At 39.9% G+C, this 21,491-nt stretch overlaps 1 protein-coding gene across 8 annotated transcripts in view; it reads left to right on the top strand.

Annotated features, from left to right (window-relative positions):
* LOC107673740 (microtubule-associated protein 2-like) overlaps positions 1-21,491 on the top strand; it is a 123,026-nt gene that overhangs the window by 63,553 nt on the left and 37,982 nt on the right. For 7 of the 8 annotated variants that reach the window (XM_016467501.1, XM_016467500.1, XM_016467499.1 and 4 more), the window contains exons 4-5: positions 7,843-8,082; positions 19,250-19,354. In XM_016467501.1, the coding sequence (XP_016322987.1) occupies positions 7,869-8,082; positions 19,250-19,354 (319 nt within the window). In that variant the 5' untranslated portion in view covers positions 7,843-7,868. The remainder of the gene's footprint in view (positions 1-7,842; positions 8,083-19,249; positions 19,355-21,491) is intronic. The other variant, XM_016467497.1, reaches the window with a different exon arrangement.

Below are 21,491 nucleotides of genomic sequence, written 5' to 3'. Positions count from 1 at the left end.
ACTCAAGTCTATGAGCCAGAGTTCTTCAGCTGCTGTGAATGTCTATGTGTTTCTTTGTCACTCTGAAGAGACGGTCACAGGTGCAGTGATTTGCAGCAATAAAGTGATCAAAAGTAATTTATCTATTATAGACCTATCTATAAGATTTTGGTAATGCTTTACAGTAAGGTTCAGTTTGTTGTCAAATTAAAAAAGTAAAATTTTTTATAGCAATTATTAATCTTGGTTAATGTTCATTTCTATATATACTAGTGCATTTTTAACATTGTATGTTGTATAAATTACCTAATGCATTTACTAATGCTATAATTAAATTATCTTTATTGTAAAGTATTCATTATTTTTTATTGTTTATTTTATTTATGCATGTGCAAAAAGTTGTCTCCATAATGCTAGCATGTTGTGGTTGATAGCCAGCATGTTGCTGTGTGGTTGCTAATCAACAGGAACATCTATACATGTGTGTTTTTAAGCATTCAGGAGTTTCTTTCCATATTTCTCTGTAACTGTTTTTAAACTTTGTGAAACAGTTTTCAACTCCACATATTTGAAACACTTTTGGTGTAGAGTGCCAGTGGGAGTGCTGCATTAGATTGCATTTTTAGTGCTAGGTTTAATGCTTTCCCACGATTCCCCGGTTAATCAAGACCTCAGCGGGGTTCTGTCATGACTGTGGCACCACTGAGACCCATCAAGCTATCAGACTGTAATCTCAGTGTATCTGGCCTTAAGCAGACGAGGTTTGCTGTTAGATGATTAGAAATTCAGCATATATGACTGTGATGATATGGCTCACTCTAGTCACTCGTATGAGTCTTCATTGCCCTTGGCCACTGCAGTTGGTTTTACAAGTTTAAATTAAGCCAAATGTCTTACATATGAGAATTTATGTCACATCTGCAAGATTATTGTACAATCAGAACATTTGTGTCTTAAAGGTGCTGTAAATGCTTTTTGTATTGAATGCAACACTTAAGTCCCATTCTAAACAAATATCTCTGATATCAAAACCAGGCATTAGAATCAGAATTAGGAAAACAGCTAAAGTTTTACATTTAAAATTTAATTTAAAAAAAGCTTTTATTTTGTTTATTTTTGGATTCTTTTGATTTTATCCTTTATTTTATTTATAAATTTTTAGCTTTTATTTTTATTTTACATATTTTTGTATGTTTTATTATGTTCTATTTTATATTTGATTTACAATTTTTTAGGCATATTCTTGTCACTTAATACAGGCTTAATAATGTACTTAATACACTTAATAATGTATGGCTTGGGTCCCTCCTTCAATGAAATCTATGGGTTCTTTTGCCCATTTTGTGGTCTACATAGCACACACCTCCTCACAAACCACACGATTTTATGTCTACTGGACATGCTGAAATGCAATAGTTAGGGTTTCGCGATTTGTCCAAATCCCTATGTAACCCTATATATGAGCAAAGTGATGCTTGCCTTAGCAACACCACTAAATTAAAGTAACATAATACCTAATTTTGGATTACATAACCATTTCCTTCCACCAGGAATCACAGAGGTTTGCTGAGGAGTTACTCCAAGCAATCAGGCAGAAACTTTTCCTATAATCAACCAGTTGCAATAATCCTAAAAGCCTCGACCGAAAGAAAGACCTTCAGTAACACTGAGTGAGGGATTGAGATTGAAAGGGAGCGAGAGGGAAGGAAGGCGTCCTCCCTCAAGGAGTTACTGTCAGTCAGAGAGAAGGAATGAGTCGTGGCTGATCAAAGCCTCCATTAGCAGCACAGACAGAGCGTTTGTGCTGTTCAACAACCCCACAGAGCAATTAAGATATCATGAACATTTCTGGTGACCCAAAGTCATCTGAAAATCCACTTAAGGGCGAAACTGAGAGCAAGAGAGTGTGGGCGAGAGATAGAGGGCTGAGCTTGGACACGAGCAGACACTACAAATTAAGATTTACAAGCTACTGCTGCACTTTAAAACTCCAGCTTTAATTTCTGGCACACTGGAGCGGCCTGTCTCGCCCTCTCTTTTTCTTTCTTATTTATGGAAGGTAAATGCCTTTGTTGTGGCATACATTGTATCTTCATTGCCCATGTATCTTACATAGCCAACAGGAGACGGTGACATTTGCTATAACCCACCAAATTCAGTGGAAACACATGCTCTGTCAAGTGTATCATCAAAACACAGGATGCTCTTCCATCCTTCACCCTTATTTTTCATATATGTTGTGACAGGTGAGGAAGATGTCAAGAAATTGCACTTCACACTGACAATGCTGCTGTCCTTTTTCAAAGAATCTGCTGTCAGAATGTGATTTTTTTTTTTAATGTAGTACAAATGATATATGGCACCTACCAATGTTGTCTGGTCCTGTTTGCAGCTTAACAACTGCCCATGTAGAAAGGAAGAGACTGACGTGTTAACAACCAGTTTTTGTTTTTACAGTTAATTTAGGGACAGGTTAGTTAGAAATGGATTATATCACATTAATTTAGTGGCATGGAAAAATTCAAGTGATGGCATAGCAGTCCTGGTTATAAGGAAAATGAATAATAGCATCTCTTTATTTTCCCATAATTTTTCTCAAAATTTGACAGGACAATTTTTTTAAATAATTAAAATAATTAATAATTTTAAAATAATTTAAATAATGCATAGAAATAAAAATAATGAATACAATTAATATACTATATACTATATTTAATTATGTTAATAATTAAATATACTGTTTAAAAGTTTGGGGTTGGTAAGTTTTATTTCTTATTATTTATTTAAAAAAATCTCTTATGCTGCCTAAGGCTGCATTTATTAGATGAAAATACTGTAAAAAATTTAATATTGTGAAATATTATTACAATTTAAATTAGCTGTTTTCTATTTTTGTAAGATGGTCAGATGGAGTGCTCTGGTTGTCCACCAGAGGGCACTCCATTCTACGTCATTATCATTGTGTCATGGACTCCTTTTACACCATTAAACTTCTGCATTTGGATCCCAACATTCAGCTTCCTTGCAGTCTCATGACAGAAGACTTCACCACTTTATGGATCTAGGAGTTAAGTTAATACATCTCCGCCAAGGAAATTGCTCGATTGAGAGCTACATGGGGGACTTTCTTGAACTGGCACATCTAACACCTTATGATGAGGTATGTCTTATGATATTTTTCTGAGGGTGACTTTCTGAGCCGATTTGTTCCCTCATGCCAATTGCTGAGTCTGGTTGGTCATTAGAGCAGTATATAGATTTGGCTTTACTACTGAGCAGATCTGCTCTTACTGTGGGAGTCGCAGAAGAGCAGTATTCCCTCAGTAGCCACCACCCCAGATCCACACCATGTTACTGCTGTCAAGTCTGCCAAGCCAGAATCTGTTCAATGTCAAGCCACAACCAGTTCAAGTCTGCTAAGTCAGAGACTGTTCAAGTCAAGTCTGCCAAGCCAGAGCCTGCTCACCTCATGCCTACCAATCCACAGCCTCTTCACAATATAGCCACCAGTTCAGAACCTCTCCACAAGATGGCCACCAGCCCAGAGCCTTTTCACAAGATGGCCGCCACGCCAGAGACTCCAGCCGTCATGGCCGCCATGCCAGAATCTCTAGCTGTCATGGATGTGGTGTCAATGTCAATGTTCCTGGACATCATGAACGTTGCAGTTGAAGCTAGTAAGGCAATGGAAGCTAGTAATCTGCTCCAGAGCCCGCTTCAGTCCATAAATCCAATCCAGAGCCTGCTCCAGTCCATGAATCCACTCCAGAGCCTGCTCAAGTCCATGAATCTGCGCCAGAGTCCACTCAAGCCCCAGAGCTCAGTCCTGTGTTGGCACCAGCCTGTGAGTTGCCTGCCTGTCCTGTCACGGCCAAGGAGGCCGTCTCTGAGCTCTTCGCCTGTCCTGTCAAGGCCAAGAAGGCCGTTTCTGAACTCTCTGCTTGCCCTGTCATGGCCAAAGAGGCTGTCTTTAAACTCACAGTCTACCTTATCACGTCCAAGTAGGCCATCCCTGAACCCTTTGCCTGTCCTGTCCCAGCCATGGAGGCTGTCTCTGAGATCTTAGTTTGTCCTTTCACGGTCAAGGAGGACGTTGCTGAATCCCTTGCCTGTCCTGTCATGGCCAAGGAGGCTGTTTCTGAATTCTTCACCTGTCCAGTAATGACCAGGGAAGTCTCGTCTCTGAGCTCTCAGCCTATCCTGTTGTGGTCAAAGAGTTCATCCCTGAATCCCTTGCTGCCAAGGAGGCTGTCTCTGAACCCTCAGTCTGCTTTGTTATGGCCGAAGATGCTGTCTCTGAACTCTCTGCCTGCCACGTAGTGACTGAATGAATGAATAAATGATGCATTTATATAGCGCTTTATTGTGTATTTTTTGTACACCCAAATCACTTTACAATCATATGGGGGGTCTCTCCTCAACCACCACCAGTGTGCAGCATCCACCTAGATGATGCGACGGCAGCCACAGGACAACGGCGCCAGTGCGCTCACCACACACCAGCTACAGGTGGAGAGGAGAGAGAAAGATAGAGCTAATTCAATGGATGGGGATTATTAGGAGATCATGATTGATAAGGGCCAGTGGAGGGAATTTAGCCAGGACACCGGGGTTACACCCCTACTCTTTTACGAGAAGTGCCATGGGATTTTTTAAAAAGACCACAGAGAGTCAGGACCTCGGTTTAACGTTTCATCCGAAGGACGGTGCTTTTTACAGTATAGTGTCCCTGTCACTATACTGGGGCATTAGGACCCACACAGACCACAGGGTGAGCACCCTCTGCTGGCCTCACTAACACCTCTTCCAACTGCAACCTAGTTTTGCCAGGAGGTCTTCCATCCAGGTACTGACCAGGCTCAACCCTGCTTAGCTTCAGTGGGCAACCAGTCTTGGGCTGCAGGGTGATATGGCTGTGTGACCACGGAGGTCATCTCTGAACTGTCAGCCTGTCCTGATACGGCCCTTGAGGCCAACGATAACCTCTTTGTGCTGTGTGTTTCAGTTTTCCCTGATCAGCCGTGGTGGTCTCTAATTTTGTCAGATCTGCCTTGGTGGTCTTCGACTCCACCCTGGGCGTCTTCGGTCCTGTCTGAACTGCTGTGTTGGTCATCTGCTCTGCTGTGGGAATCTTCATCCCCGTTTGTTCAATTATAGTGGTCATCTGCTCTGCTGTGAGGATCGGTGGTCTCGTCGGTTCTGCAGCGGTGGTCGTCTGCTCCGCAGTGGGGATCTGGTCTCATCTGCTCTGTAGCGGTGGTTGTCTGTTGCACCGTGGGAATTTATGGTCTCATCTGCTCTGCCATGTTGGTCGCCGGCTCTACCCTGCTCTCCTGTTTTGCCGGCTCCAGCCTTGCTTGTTCCTCGTTCATGGGTCTGGCCCTCCATCCTTCCCCCTGTTCCGCCTCCACTCCACCGCCTTCCTGGTGTTGGAGTTTTATATTTAGGAGCATCTGGAAGCTGCTCGTTAGGTGGGTTATGTAATGATTGTCAGATGGAGTGCTCTGGTTGTCTAACAGAAGGCACTCCATTCTACGTCATTGTCATTGTGTCACAGACTTCATTTCCCTCAAGCCACTGCCTGGACTTATGCCTGATTGAACACACCTGTTCCTAATTATCTTGTTACCTATTTAAGCCTGTTTGTTTCTGCTATTGATTGTGAAGTCTTAACAGTGTCACACTGCTATATTGAGTCTTGTTTCATGCTCTTGTTTTTAAGGCCACATCCACACGAAGCCAGAGCTTTCCCTATCCAATCTTTTTTTTTCTTCGTTCTAAAAAAAAATCTGTAAACATGGCGTTGTCTCAAGAAATATTTGTTGTGACGAGTAGGGCGGGGCCGAGAGCTGTGGGACTCAAGACCGGTGAGTGGCACAGGTGTCGCTCATTATCATTCACTCCACTGGCCTCGCTCCGTTTCCACGGCTCTCGGCCCCGTGACAGGAGACCAGGGCAGAGTGGTCACAAATCTTAAAGGGGTCATATGATGCTTTTTTAAAGATCATTATTTTGTGTATTTGGTGTAACAGAATATGTTGACATGCTTTAATGTTCAAAAAACACATTATTTTTCAAATACTGTACATTATTGTAGGTCCACTATGCCCCACCTCTCTCAAACGCTTCGTTTTCTACAAAGTCCCTCCTTCCGACAAGCGCAGTCTGCTCTGATTGGCCAGCTGACCCAGTGCATTGTGATTGGCCGAACACCGCAAGCACTCGTCGGAAATGTAACGCCCCTTACCATAATCGCGAGCTTCATCTTTCAAAATAAATGTAAAGACTGTAAATAATGTCATTAGTTTTACCATCAGTTCAAGCCCGAAAGGGGAACAGACACAAGGGATCTTATCTATTCAGGAACAGCTTGTAACACTCCAAAGAGAAAGGAAAACTTGAAATCGCATCATATGACCCCTTTAAAATAGCGCGACAGCCCCTCATGGATGACTGCCGCGCACAAACAGAAACAAAACAACATAAAATCCAGGCCTGGTCCTCTCTCGTCTTGCACTGTAGTCACTCCTCCTTTTATCCTTCCGGAGCTCCTCCATGGGACTCGAGACCGGTGAGTGTCGCAGGTGTTGCTCATTATCACTCACTCCACCGGCCTCGCTCCGTTCCCACTGCTCTCGGCCCCGCCCCACTCGTCACATTCGTGTACACACGAAACCACTGAAACCAACTCCAAACAATGTAGTATACATGCCAGACCAGTATGTGTCGCTGTAATTCTGCCACAGAGATACACTAAAAACGGAGAAGAAGACTTGGAGCATGCGCATAAACCTTGCGCGCTGTGTACAAACATTTTTGCTTTAGTAATTTTTGATTTTTCTTTAGTAAAGCTAATAGGCTCAGAAGTTTCTGCAGCACGAACACAAGCATGTAGTCCACCATTGTTGTTGTTGTTGCTATTACGTGACGTAGCAGTGTCTGACTAGGGTCGAGACATTGGGTGATGACATTGTTTCACAAAATATATGGATTGGCTGTACACACGAAAATACAAGGGTGTCGTTTTCAGATTTATTCACTCTGGGACCCGGTTTCAAAAAATAGCGGTTTCAGGCTCCCAAATGCTGGATCCGTCTGGATGAAATGCCTATACGATACAAAATTTTTATGCATACAGCTAAACACGTCTCCATGTGGACGGGCTTTTAGCCTGATAGCCAGGATTGCTCTGTTTTCCTGAGCTCCTTACTATGCCAATGTTTGGACTGATTTTGTGTATGACCTCATGCCTGTCTGACTACGATTGTGGATTACAACTTTTACACCATTAAACGTTTGCATTTGGATACTAACCTTCGCCTCCCTTGCAGTCTTGTGGCAATCTTAATAAATTCTAAAATGTAATTAATTCCAGTGGCAAAGCTGCATTTTTAGCAGCCATTGCTCCAGTCTGCAGTGTCACAGAAATCATTCTAATATGTTGTTTTGGTGCTTAAGAAACACTTGTTATTAATAATGTTGAAAAAAAAAATCGCAAAATATAATATATAATCAAAACATTTTATTACATTAAAAATGTTATAAATATACTGTCAATTTTGATAAATTTAATGCTTTCTTTGAATAAAATATTCATCTTTTAAAAAAATCTTACTATATATGAGATGCTAAATAATAAATTCTCTGAATTTAACATGCAATATGGTCATAATGTACTATAATATTGTCAATCTTTATTGTTAATATATTATGTACACTGCATTCTGATATATGCCGTATATACTATGCAATATTTAGTTAGTAGTCTTATATTTCCGAATATACCTTCATTCATTGAATGGCAGTCTTCCTAAAAGCTGTTCAGTCAGTGTATTAACATTAAGCATTTTTCTGATCGTTCAGGAGTAAGGAGTGACCCCCTGATTCAGATGGCAGACGGTCGGCAGCCTGAGGACAGCGGCCCCCAGTGGTCATCTCCAGGAGCCCCAGGCTCATCCTCCCCAGGTGGGCATGGAGAGAACGGCTTCTCTTCTACCTACAGGACTTGCCAGCCTGGCGGTGCCCATGCTGGTTCTGCCACCTCCTACGCCAAAGAGAACGGCTTCAACGGAGACCTCACCTCTGGACACGCTGTGACTGCTGGTGAGAACCAGTGCATTTCATATGAGCTTCTGTCCACAGGAATCTCTGGGACTTGTATGACTGATGACATCAATCAGTGCTAGATGATTAGCTTTTGACTTCAGATTTTTTACACTGCAAATGAAGTGATGAAAGTTGTTTAGGATTTCCTTTCGAAGTTGTCATATGATAGAAGTCAAATAGTCTTGTCTAGGCAGACGTGTGACTTGCGGCGTAGTGTCTGGTCCATATTGAGTCAAGTCAAGTCAAGTCACCTTTATTTATATAGCGCTTTTAACAATACAGATTGTGTCAAAGCAACTGAACAGCATTAATTAGGAAAATAGTGTCAATAATGCAAAATGACAATAGTAAACACATTTTTTACACACATATTGCTATTTTTTTCTGTCCAAGAATTGCCCACTAAGACAGGAAGAGGCTGTAAGACTGTGAATGTATGCATACAGGTGCATCTCAATAAATTAGAATGTCGTGGAAAAGTTTCCACAGTAACTTTTACTGAAACATTTATTTCAGTAATTCAACTCAAATTGTGAAACTCGTCACAATTAAAAGAACCAAAGACTTAAACTACTTCAGTCTGTGTGCATTGAATTTATTTAATACACGAGTTTCACAATTTGAGTTGAATTACTGAAATAAATGAACTTTTCCACGACATTCTAATTTATTGAGATGCACCTGTATATGTGTGTGTATGTGGCCCTGTTAGGGCCGTGTTACTTATAATAAATTAAACTATAATAATAGACTTGCATGGAGAAAAAATATAATGGCTGGGTGAGCTGTCTGAGGCTGAAAGTAGAGGTCAAAGGTTTTTTGCATGAGTGAGAGTGTAATATGGTTGCAAACTCATAAAGTTTCTATTGCTGGAGGCTCTACATGATTTGAAATGTTACAAAAGATATAATAGATACTGTAGTTCAGAGCAGCCAGACTACATATTATCTGCAGACGGTTTATCTTAATATTTCATAAAGCATAACACAAGCTCCCTGCATTCCATGGTGCATTACAGCTATTAATGTAAAGTGAAAGGAAAGACATAATTAGCCAAGAGTGAACAATTATGTCTGGTTTTTCCCATTGCGATGATAGACTAGGGTTAATAACAGTGTGTTGCCATTTTAAAGGTCATGGTGTGTCATACACTTGCACTTATATCTCCAAAGCAGTTTAATCTTGTTTTTGGGGACCAGAAATTATAGGCGACTGTGGCATGAGGAAGTAAGTTAGGCCAGAGCTTTTCTGTCTGGGTATTTTTGAGGCCTCAGGGGTGTACGAGGAAGAAAACGAGGAGGCGCTTCTCTCATGTCAGCACAAAAAATGTAAAAGGAAAGATTGCAGGGATGCTGAACAAAGGTCTGGCAGAGTAAATTGCAGGGGAGCAGCTGCCATGGCAACCCTCTGATAGTGAGAGCTACTGCTGTGAACCCTGCTCGTAGGGAAGGAGTGCTGCTGTTAATGACCCCTGTAATGATGGATTATAACTGCCTATTTACACACACAAAAACTATACCGGCGTTGCTGTACATTTGTAAAGTTATACATGTACACACAGGCACAAGAACACGTGTGTAATGGGGCAAACAAGATGTGAGATGTGCGGATCCATTCGCAAGCTTTATTTAAGGACGTGGTCAAAACAGGCAAGGGGTCAGACAATGGCAACAGGTATATTGAGGGCAAGACTCAAGAGTAATCCGATAAACAGGCGTCGGTCGATCAACGGCGAACATAATCCAAAGGGCTTGACAAGAGTAACACAGAAAAACACAGAAAAACTTTGGCCACTCTAAACTTTTGAATGGTAGTGTGAATAATGAATAATATTCTTATTTTATGATTATTAAGATGGATTTGCTTTATGACATTATTTCCAATAATGGAAGCCATATCACCCCGTAGCCCAAGACTGGTTACCCACTTTGCCCATTGGCCTCTGATCATCATGGCCTCCTAACAATCCTCATATCTACTGATTGGCTTCATCACTCTGTCTCCTCTCCACCAATAAGCTGGTGTGTGGTGGGCGTTCTGGCGCACTATGGCTGCCGTCGCATCATCCAGGTGGATGCTGCACACTGGTGGTGGATGAGGAGATACCCCCTGACAATGTAAAGCGCTTTGAGTGCCTAGAAAAGCGCTATATAAATGTAATGAATTAATACAATTAAACATACTTTATCCCAGATTTCACCCCAAAAGCACATAAGTAAAACATAAGTACATAAGAAAATAATATTATTATTTATTTCATACTACAGCAGGCTAATAATAATTAATAATTAATAATTAATTAATTAATTACTGAGAGCTGGAGAAGGGTGATTTTAGATTGCTTAATTGTCATGCCATTTTTAATGTTTAAATATGTTTCATTGTGTTCATACAATTTCTTACATTTTCTTTAGATTTTGGGGTGAAATGTTTCTTGAGAAAACATATGCATTTGTCTTCATTTGCTCTCAGTTTAATCAATTAAATAATTGCTGTCTAAAAGAAGCAATTAAGATATTAAAGAGATCTTTGTAATTTTTCTGTGACATGGATTGCACTAATGCTAGAATTCATGCAGGGTGGGTAAGGGTTGAGCATTCTGGGAGTCCAGTCAGGGGTAGAACAGACACATCAGCAGAAATGTAGATGTGGAAATGTGTATATGAAGGGTAGGGTAAAGAGTTAGATGGACAGATGAAGAGACAGATGCATAACACGTTGTTCGAAGTGCACTTACTGAGAGAAATGCTCTGACATCTGCATATACTGTATGACAGCTCACCTAAAACTGCATACACACTTTTATGTTATATAATAATAATATTAGTAATAATTAATCATTAATTTTTCATCTCCTTTCACATGTGAAATGCGCAACTTTGCTGAGATCGTAGGACTTTCCCACATTTAGTTCTTCTGGTTTTGAGGAATAATAGCTTCTATTGTACTTTGTCCTTCTCACCTCATATTTTGGTGTACTGTATTTGTCTGTGTGATGTCACAAATTGGCAGAGCGAAATTGATACCTGCTCTTTTCTGAGTTCTAAACGCTACAGTATGTTTTCATAGTACATCAAGCTCTTTCATCTGAAAAGATCAAGGAGAATTTGATTCCTTATTATATGACCCCTGTAAGAGGACTTGAAACGCTAGAATCAACCTGCATTGCCTTTTTCTGAAGAATTTGTCTGGACATGATCAACATCCAGTGGGAAATCTCCCATGTTTTTAAGAATATTGTTAGGAATCCATTGATTTTATGTTCACAGGATCCATTTTTCCAGATACCGCTCCCTTCATGTACAGTTTACTCTTACTATATGTCACTGCTGGTAGTTAAGTGTACAGTAGGCAACATATCATATGTTTTTCTTAGCAGTTTTGTGTTTATAAAATCCCTGTGCTTTCCAGTAATATCTGTTCTCTGTATAAATCATCACAGTTCCCTTGTCACCTCCATAAATACTTAATACAGCGTAAAGCCGGGCAGAAAGCATCACCGCACCGATCCCTGACAGTGAGTGATGGATATGGACTTCCCAACTCTAACTCTAATGATCCTTCAGCCAGAGTTGTGCGTTAATATTGCTCATGTGTTTCTCATTAACAAACTTGCTGTTATAAATCACTGTGAGCCAAGAAAACAACTTGTTTTTTTTGCTTGCGTCTATGTGTTTAATTAATGATTCCAGGTTGTGTTTTCATATTTCAGCACTGAGTTCGCTATTGACGTGAGCAAAACTGCTCAATTCTAAAGAGCAGCTCTGATGATGTGTCCCTTTGGAGAGAAGGACCTTCCCTGAAAATAGTTTCTCTGCCTCTGTGACTCTGTGATGGTGAGATTTTCGAGCCAAGGGGCATTGGCAAGGCCAGCACATACAAGGGCCCTTCAGACACACAAGAGGTGCTAGACTGAGATACTGACAGTGCGACATATGACATTGCTTTGCATAAAGAACGGGACACTTGAGAAGCAGAGAGGGGGAGAGATTGCTTGCTGAGGCAGCTGCTGGCTTAAATTATAAGGGCTGGACTGAAAAGCGTGCCGGCCAGGAATGGTGCACAAGATGGGTGAAATTACATAAAAATTCTATTTAAGTCTGCTTGTTAGCATAGTAAATGTTTTCCAGCTTTATTTTATTTTATTTTATTTTATTTATTTTTTCCACTTGGAATAGGTACACCTTATATTAAGATTTAATTTATTAACCAAGCACAAACAATAAACATTACCTTTACTGTATTAACAACTTAATTAAAAACCTCTATATACAGTACACTAAATATTTTTATAATTTCACCTTGAACAAGCATGAATCAACAATAAACAGTAGTATATTTATTCATATTAACCTACAGTAGATTATAAATGCTGTAAAAAAATTGTTTATTGTTAGTTCATGACACCAGATGCATTAATGAATTGAGCCTTATTGTGAAGTGTTGCGTTGGAATATTTCATGAACTACAAGCTATGTATCTGGAGTTTGAGATCCACATATTTAGAGAAACCATAAGATAGCAGCACAGATGCAGAGAGTCAGAATAAGGCTGTTTGTCACTCAAACACAGAAGGCGGCAAAACCCACAGCTGAAGCATGCTGGGAGACCATTCAGATTGGGCCCAGGCTGTGTGTTGCTGTGGCAACAGCTCTGCTCTTTGGCGGGGGAGTCCTGGCATGGAGTACCAGCCGTCCCCCTCCTCCTTCCCGGTTTGCTTTTGGCAGGCAGACATGACTAAGAGTGCATAGGGAAGCATTTGCCTCCAGACAACCAGATAACCGGCACTTACTTTTTGGTAAGAGCTTTGATTTTTCCAATGGGTTGTTGGTTAGAGATTCTTTCTAGGTTTAAGTGGCATTGCTGCATGAGAATGGTTGTTAACATATTTGTACTTGTGGATTAGTACAGATTTTGTGTGTCTATATTGCATGTTTGCTAAAAGTGCCGGCAAATAGATTTGACTTCGATTTCTGCAACCTGTCTAAGGGGAAAATATGACTGTCCGTGTGAATAACAGATAAATACCATGCAATATTCTTCATCTTCTTGTGTGTGGCTGTGTTTGAGCTACATTTTTGGGTATTTACTTATTGTGTGTGTGTGCTGATGTCTCAGGGATGTGAGCTATTGTGTGCTGGAGGCAAACCCTTCTGATCAGCAATCTGAGCACATCTCTTGCAGACGGGTGTGGACAGGCACAAGGGGGGAGAGAGGGGGATGCTGGGTAGACACAACAGCACATCTGTCAGACACAAAGACGCTGATAGACTGGTCAGATTTGCCCTGAAAGTGAATCTATAGTGACACTTACAGATATGGTGTAACGATAAAGTAGGCGGAAAAAGAGGAAGAGAGCAGAGAAATATACTGAAAAAATCTAAAGTGAAAAAGATGACAGGCCGTATAGTTTCATCTGTTTTGTCAGGGAATGAGCATTAGACCAGAAAGAGCTATATATATATAAATGAATAAATTCACTCGGTCTCTGGTCATTTTCATATTCTCTGTCCTCCTGTTGAGTCATGCAGTAATTGGCTGCGAAGATCAGCTTATGTAATTTGTTTTTGAATTCACCATTACATAGTAAACATCTTTTTTTCCAGGAAATTATGCAATTTATTAGATTTTAGCAGCTGTATTTGTAGATGAAAAACACTTGAGTGAAGGAATAGTTCACTGAAAAATTCTGTCATCATTTATTCACTCTGACGTTGTTCCAAACCTACATTTTTTTTTCTTTCAAAGCACAAAAGTAGAAGTTTTGGTAACACTTTACAATAAGGTCTCGTTGCATTAACCCTGTTAATTACTGTGAAGCTGATTTGACACAATCTGTATTGTATAAAGCAGTATGTAAATAAAGGTTACTTGACTTAAGTTGATAACATTATTTAATGCATTAACTAACATTAAATAATAATGAACAATACATTTGTTACTGTATTTATTATTCTTTGTTAACAGTAATAACTGTTCATTGTTAGTTAATGTTAGCTCAGGTCCATTAAAAAATATTAACAGATACAACTTTTGATTTGAATAATGTACAGTATTAGTAAATGTCGAAATCTACATTAACTAAGATGAATAAATGCTTTTTTATTGTTAGTTTGTGTTAACTAATGTAGTTAAATAATGTTAACCTGGAACCTTATTGCAAAGTGTTAGCGAATTTTTAGCGAATCTTCATGTAGCTCTTTTTCTTTACAATGAAAATTCAGATAAAGGAATATCATTAAAATGACCATTTTTAAATAATAAAGTAGTCCAAATGACTCATGCACTATTCCAAGTCGTTTAAAGTTATACAATGTTTTTTTGTGATTTAAACAAATTAAATTTTGTTATTTTGCTGTTCTCGCAGCTCTCAAATTTCATTCTCATTCTGTTGTGTAGAAAAGAGCTGCATTAGAGATTGAGGGTTGGATGATTCATTTACGAAGTTAACAAAATGATTCAGTGATGCACTGCCCTATGAAAGAGATTCAGTGAATAATGACTTATATTTTAGTCTGTTCATCACATAAAACTATTGTATAATGTCAGAAGACTTGTAATATAGTCAAAATTACTTGTCTGCTAGTTCTTTAATAATGCTTTTGCCTTTAAAAAACAGCAACCAGGACTTTATTCAAAAAGTCATATTTTAAGTGAAAAAAAAGTGAGTGTCACTAAATAATGTCAGAATTGTAATTTTTGAGTGAATTATTTACTGTGACTCTCATCTGACTGCGGGTTGATGGCGTACCGCAAACTCGAGTCTGTGTGGGTGAACATTATTCTAATGGGATCTGAGCAAAACTCTTTTCCCTTTCTGTGCATGTGTGTATGTGAGTGGGTGGGTGGATGCCGGGGCTGTAAGTGGGCGGAAATTGTGCCTGAAAAGTGCACAAGAAACAAAGGCGTTGCATCGCTGACTCCCATCATGCAGTCTGTTTGCACTGGAGAGAGAGTGGGAGTAGCAAATGGCCCTTAATCACTTTGCATCTCTTCAGAAAGCTTTGACGTAAGCCTCGCTGCTAGTTTTTCTCCCATGGTGCTAATGTGTCGGCCTCGTGTCTGAGCACATGTTAGCTGATCGTTGCAGCATCAACTTCAATTAAATCGAAATGCTTCACCTTGTGCTTGCATGTTGAATGATTAATATTGCAAATACAACAAAGATTCATGGCTGTTTACTAGATTATGGGACACATTTAACTCATACTCCTACACAGTGCCTACACAGATTTGTAGGCACTGTCTTTGGCAACCTTCAGCTATGGGTGGCCTTTGCAACACCATCTAGATCCATCTTTAGGTTAAAATCAGACTATTGATGCCACTGAAATGTATCTGATGTGTTATAAGAATGCAGAAAGTGTGTTAGTGTCTTAAAGAGCCGAGGGATACTTTTAATAGCGCTGTTTTAAAGCAGAATCTATCCCTGGATGCGTGTTGCCAGCCAAACCGTGGGCTGTATTCTGCCCGCTGCTTAATCCGTTGCAGTCTCTTCTTATACCTCCCCAATCTGCCGTTACCATGACAATTTACTCTCTCAAAGTGCTGCCAATTTTCTTGCCATTTTGAGCTTTCTCCTTTTCTTTTTTGAGAGTGTTTTTCTCTGAGTTAGAGGTTTAAATTAATATCCTCTGAAAGGACATAGATAAAACTGAATTACACATTGGAAGTTAATTTTATTTGGTGCGAAATTATATTTAAGCAATTATAGAGAAGAATGGTTTTGTAGACTGACTCAATCTTTAATAATGTGCACTTATGTATTCGTTTTGTCTAGCTGCTGATATTACGTATGTATTTTCGAACACTCTTTTCTAACGGAAATGACAAGCGATAAGAAGTGATTTCTTCTAAAGTTGAGTTCTTGTCTTAATAAGCTGTGATTGCCGGAAGCAATGAGTGACAGGATGTTTTATCAGCCGCTTGGTTTCTAGTACTGTATCGTTGTGCTGGGTAGCTCCGCCCACAGTGAAATATCATTGGACCACTTCATTTAACTGTGTATTATTAAACATCAAAAATGTTTTTCATAGGCTTTGATTGTCACATTGAGCAGCATATTTAGCTTCAGTGATAAATTTTATGTCTCTGTAAATTTGTCTGTCTGCTTAGATATAAAAACAGCAGTGATAAGACATTGTAATAATTAGAGCCACATTAAAATGTGCTCATTTGTCTCTGTAAAGATTATTTAGTTTTATTTGGCCACATATAATACCATTCAAATATTTGAGGTTAGTAAATTTTTTTAAAAGAAATTAATGCTTTAATCAGCAAGGTTGCATTAGATTGATCAAAAGTGACAGTGAAGACATAATGTTACAAAAGTTCCCCTTCTAGGGAGCGAGACGCTGCATTCTCTTGTGGACACATTGGAATGCCTCCGGCAGGACCGGTGTCTAAAGGATGTGTGAAAAACCTCAAATCCTATTGGTCCACGTAGCTAATGATGTCATGGGCGGTCGCCTGGCAGTATAAAATGGTGCCTGCTGAATACATCACCGACTTTTGTTGTCTTCAGGAGCCGTTTGTTTGTTAGCAGTGTGACTATGGCTGAAAAATCAGGACACAAGCATTTCAAGAAGTGTGTGCCTCCGTGTCCCAGGTTCTTGACACCTGAGGACACGCACTACTTGTGTGTTATGTGCCTCGAGGGCTCGAAACTCACAGGTCGAGCTTTTGGAGCAGTTTGAGAAAGGTATGGATCTTTCATAGACTCTGCCCATGAGCTTGAGTGCGACTCAGGATCCAGACACTATTTCCCTAGAGTCATCTGATCCCAAAAGCGCGCTGCTGGGTTCTTCTTGCAACAACAGGTTCAGGGAGGCAAAAGCACAATCAGCTGCTTTCAGGAAGTTCATTCCTCGCCGCTCCTGATCTTCCTCTAAGGGGGATGGTCTGTCTGAAGCTGAGGCTCATAGACAAGACCAAAGTCTAGTGTGGCTAATCGCGTCCCTCCTCCTTCCAGGAGTCGACAGTGGAAGGCTATTGCGAACAGAGGGAAAAAGGATCTTAAGGAGGTGCTGGTTAAGAGACGCGGTGATCATTCGTGTCCCGAGGCTGGCACTCCTTGATAATTATTTTCCTACCCTCTCCGTCCCCCCTTTTAGTGTTATGGCCACTGCTTACATCAGGCTCTGATTCTGGACTATTGATGTTTTATGTGTTCACTCTTTAGTGAATCATTTACTGATGGTCTGGTTCTCCCTCATGTGAGCTTCTGATCAATAACAATGGTGGTTCACTAGCCTCTTAGGGACTGACACTGATTAGGGACCTGCAGAGTATAGCCATCTGAAGGTAGTTATACTTCAGCCATGGCTTTGGCAGGACCTGCGGCTTTAAATACAGCTATCTGAGGTTACCTGTGTTTTTAGCTTGCTATTGCAGTGAGTCCCTTTCCTTTAACATGGCTATCAGAGGGTAGCTATGTGCTAGCTTGGTGATTGCTCCTCTACTTAGGGTTTTTAAGTAGCAGTCTCCCTAGCCTCTGCCTAGACAGTGCTATTTCCCCAGTTAGGGTTGTAAGCAGATAGCCCACTCTCTGTGGTCTGGGCAGTTTTGTGGGAGGGTTTTACTAGATTGCTATCTGAGGCTAGCCCTGTAGCTTATACCTACACGTTTGGTCTACGAGCCTTTGAAAATAGCTATTTGAGGATAGCTGTTTCCTAGCTCAGCGGCTACTCCCCTACCTGGGCCTTTAAGTAGTATTTAGACTACTTTTTAGAGTAGTCCCATTTAGAGGTCTTATCTATTCGGGCTAGTGTTACTAACATAGCTGTCTGAGGATAGCTGTGTTCCTAACTTGGTGGTGGTTTTTAGTCCCCCCCTTCATCTGAGGCTGGCTTCCCCATTTATGCCAAGTTATGTGAGCGGCCCGGGCCGTCAGTGGCTTGGCCCTTTTCTGAGGAAAGTTTAGGTGGACCTCTGTCACTTCCTTGGAGATCCTCACCAGGTGGTCAGGCATTTGCCTCGGCATGGAATAGTTGCCATTTCATTCCCCAATGTGTCCACAAGAGGACGCAGCGCAGGTTCCCTAGAAGGGGAACATCTCAGGTTACACATGTAACCATGGTTCCCCAAGAGGGAACGAGACGCTGCGTCCCCTCACCATGCCTTCTGCCTGCCTGTTTCACGTCTCCTTCAGACAACTAAGTTGGTGATGTATTCAGCAGGTGCCCTTTTATACTGCCAGCGCCCGCCCATGACATCACGGGCTACGTGGACCAGTAGGATTGGAGTTTTTTCACACATGCTTCAGACACCTGTCCTGCCGGCAGCATTCCCCAATGTGTCCACAAGAGGACGCAGCATCTTGTTCCATGATTACATGCGTAACCTGAGACGATTTCTATTCCAAATAAATGCTGTTTTTAAACTTTCTATAAATAATTTAACAAACTTGAAAAAATGCATTACAGCTTCACACAAATGTTAAGCAGCACAACTGTTTTCAACATTGATAATAAGAAAGGGTGAGTGCAAAATCAGCGTAGTAGAATGTTTTCTGAAGGATTATGTGACACTGAAGACTGGAGTAATGGCTGCTGAAAATTCAGCATTTCATCACAGGAATTAATTACATTTGAAAATATATTAAAATAGAAAACATCTATTCTAAGTGTAATAATATTTCACAGTATTATATACTATGCTATATAATACTATTTTACTGTATTTGTGATCAAATAAATGCAGCCTTGGTGAGCATAAGAGACTTTCAAAAACATAATTTAACCGACCCTAAACTTTTAAATGGCAGTGTAAGGGTAGACATGATACTTTGAGAGTTGCTTGTGCTCTGTGCTTGTTTATGGAAGCCTCTAAGATTGACCTATTAATATTGTTTAAAACCATTTGATATTTATCATTAACACCAAAAAAGACCTTAATTGTGTGTGTGTGACAATGTGTGGGCCACCATATGTGTGCACAGCTGTGTTATAGTGTGCTGACAATGTAATACAGTCTCATTCTCATTGGCTCAGAGTTCTTTGCAGCCTTTTGTGAGGACTGCATGGATTATTTGATTGGTTTATTATAATGAAAGAAGAGAAGAAAACTTCTCTGGATTGATTCAGAATGTATGTGTGAATATTTGCCCATACACATGCTCATGTGGGCGTGTGTTGATGTATGTGTATGTGTATGTGTTGCACAGAGCAAGTATCAGCGCGGATCGTGCAGGAGGTTACGGCCGAAGCGGTAGCGGTACTGAAGGGAGAGCAGGAGCTGCATCCGGACACTGCCGTCAGGCTGCCATCAGGTAGGCCTGCAGGAGAGCATCCTGGGATACTGGAGGTTGGCCACACTCAGGCCTGCTCTTAAAGGACTTTAATGCGTTGGTGAGACATGTAGAGATGAGAAGATAAAAATGGAAGGCGTTGGGAACATTAAGGTTTTCTTTTTTGATTCCTGACTCCCTACTCAAAGGCATTTCCAGAAGGAGCAAAGTGTTACGCAAAGTGTACGGACATTAGTCACAAATATTTTTACAGTTTATAATCACATAATCCTGGGTCTTTGTGATTTATTTTGAACCTTAAGGTAATTTATAGTTCACCTAAAAATGAAAGTTGTCACCGTTTAATGATTTCAAATTAATACTAAAAATACTCTTTGCTAATTTGTATTAATTTTTTTCTTGGAATATAAAAGGAGAGATCCAAATAATGTAAATTTTCCCTCATTTTTGTACACTACCATTCAATAGTTTGGAGTCAGTATAATTTTTACGAAATGAATACTTTTATTCAAAAACTCATTCAATTGATTAAAAGTGACAGAAAAGACATTTATGTTACAAAAGATACAATTCAGAAACTGAAGAAAAATCGTGGAAAAAATAAAAATTCAGTTTCCACAAAAATATTAAGCAGCCCGTCTTTTTTCAACATTGATAATAATAAGAAATATTTCACCAAATCAGCATATTAGAATGATTTCTGAAGGATCATGTGACACTGAAGACTGGAGTAATGATGCTGAAAACTCAGCTTTGCATCACAGGAATAAATAAAAATTATAAATATATTAAACTAGAAAGCTTTTGAATGGTAGTGTACTTTTACAGTTATTGAGAACTGTTGCTTTTAAATATTAAAAAAGGATGCAAAAGCACCATAAAAGTATAAGAAAAGTAGTCCAGGTGTCTTGTGCATTACATTGCAAGTTATTAACTGCGGAGTCAGTGAATTGAACTTGAGAACTGGATACGTCGGATTTATGAATGAATCATTTAGACCAGTTTTGTTAACTGTATCAACTGATTTATTAGAAATATCTAGATATTAAAATAACTCAAATCAGACATCACTACTTCTCACACACCAATGAGAGATAGTGCAGATGTCAAGATTTTCAGTTCATTTTCTTTTTCAGGTGAACTGTTCCTTTGAATGTTTATATATTTTCATGTTTGTCAAACACAACATGGAGAGACAGTACTCAAATAAGTTTTATTTTTGCTTTCCTATCTCTGCATGTGATCATCATTGTTGTTATGTGTGTCTGTTCCTCGTTCTGTGTGTAAACTGATCAGAGCTGTGGAAAGCATCAGGAGGGCGCTTTCTTTTCCTTCATAATGGCATATCTGCCCTGACAGCTGGCTTGTCCCAGCTTCTCTCTGCTTGATTTCTGTACCCACCAGCCCCTGGCTGTGTGCAGAGAGGGTAGAGAGGGTCAGCATTAGGATGAGCCCCTTAGCCTTCTCTGTCCTCTACGGCTGCCTGGTATTGTGGTAAAAGTGGTAGACTTTTTGTTTTTTTCTGGTTTCTGTGGTCATGCTGCATGTCTTTTGTGACGTGGGTTTATCTGAGCTTTCTTGATTTTCAAAGTTCATTCGTGAGCATGTGTTGCTACTGTTACATCAGTTTCTGTGTTTTGACTGACTTTCTGAGGACTGTGCAGTATGCTGGTGACATTAGGTTATGAATTTATGTAAACTTATTGTAGTACTTTATGTGATAATGCAAAATTGTTCACTACTTTTAGAAAGCTAAAATAGTACAAATGCATTGCTTATAATGGCACACATGAACTTCATTGTTGAACATGATCATTTACAGTTTTGCTAATTTGCAGTTATCCCTTTTTTTCTGTTACAAATTCAGTCCAAAATGTTCAGATGCTTCATTGTCAAACTTCAAAAGAAAAAGGAAAAATGAAATAAAATCTATAGCTCTAAGTTTCCACTTGCTGTGCCAGAATTAGTCAGCAAAATTAGATAATGATTTCTGCACTAACACGCTTGATGTTGAGTCGGTCTGTCAGAAGAGCTCAAAGGATTAGAGACGGCAAAGCTTTCAGCATACCAATCCTGAGCCCAGACTCCTCTCTGCTCAGCATATCCTTAGAAATAACTCTCACATGCACACAACCCCATTTATATCTTTGGGTCTGTG

Source organism: Sinocyclocheilus anshuiensis, unplaced genomic scaffold, assembly GCF_001515605.1.
Source record: "Sinocyclocheilus anshuiensis isolate Anshui unplaced genomic scaffold, SAMN03320099.WGS_v1.1 scaffold808, whole genome shotgun sequence".
NCBI lineage: Eukaryota > Metazoa > Chordata > Actinopteri > Cypriniformes > Cyprinidae > Sinocyclocheilus > Sinocyclocheilus anshuiensis.
This window is presented reverse-complemented; position numbering and strand designations above follow the sequence as displayed.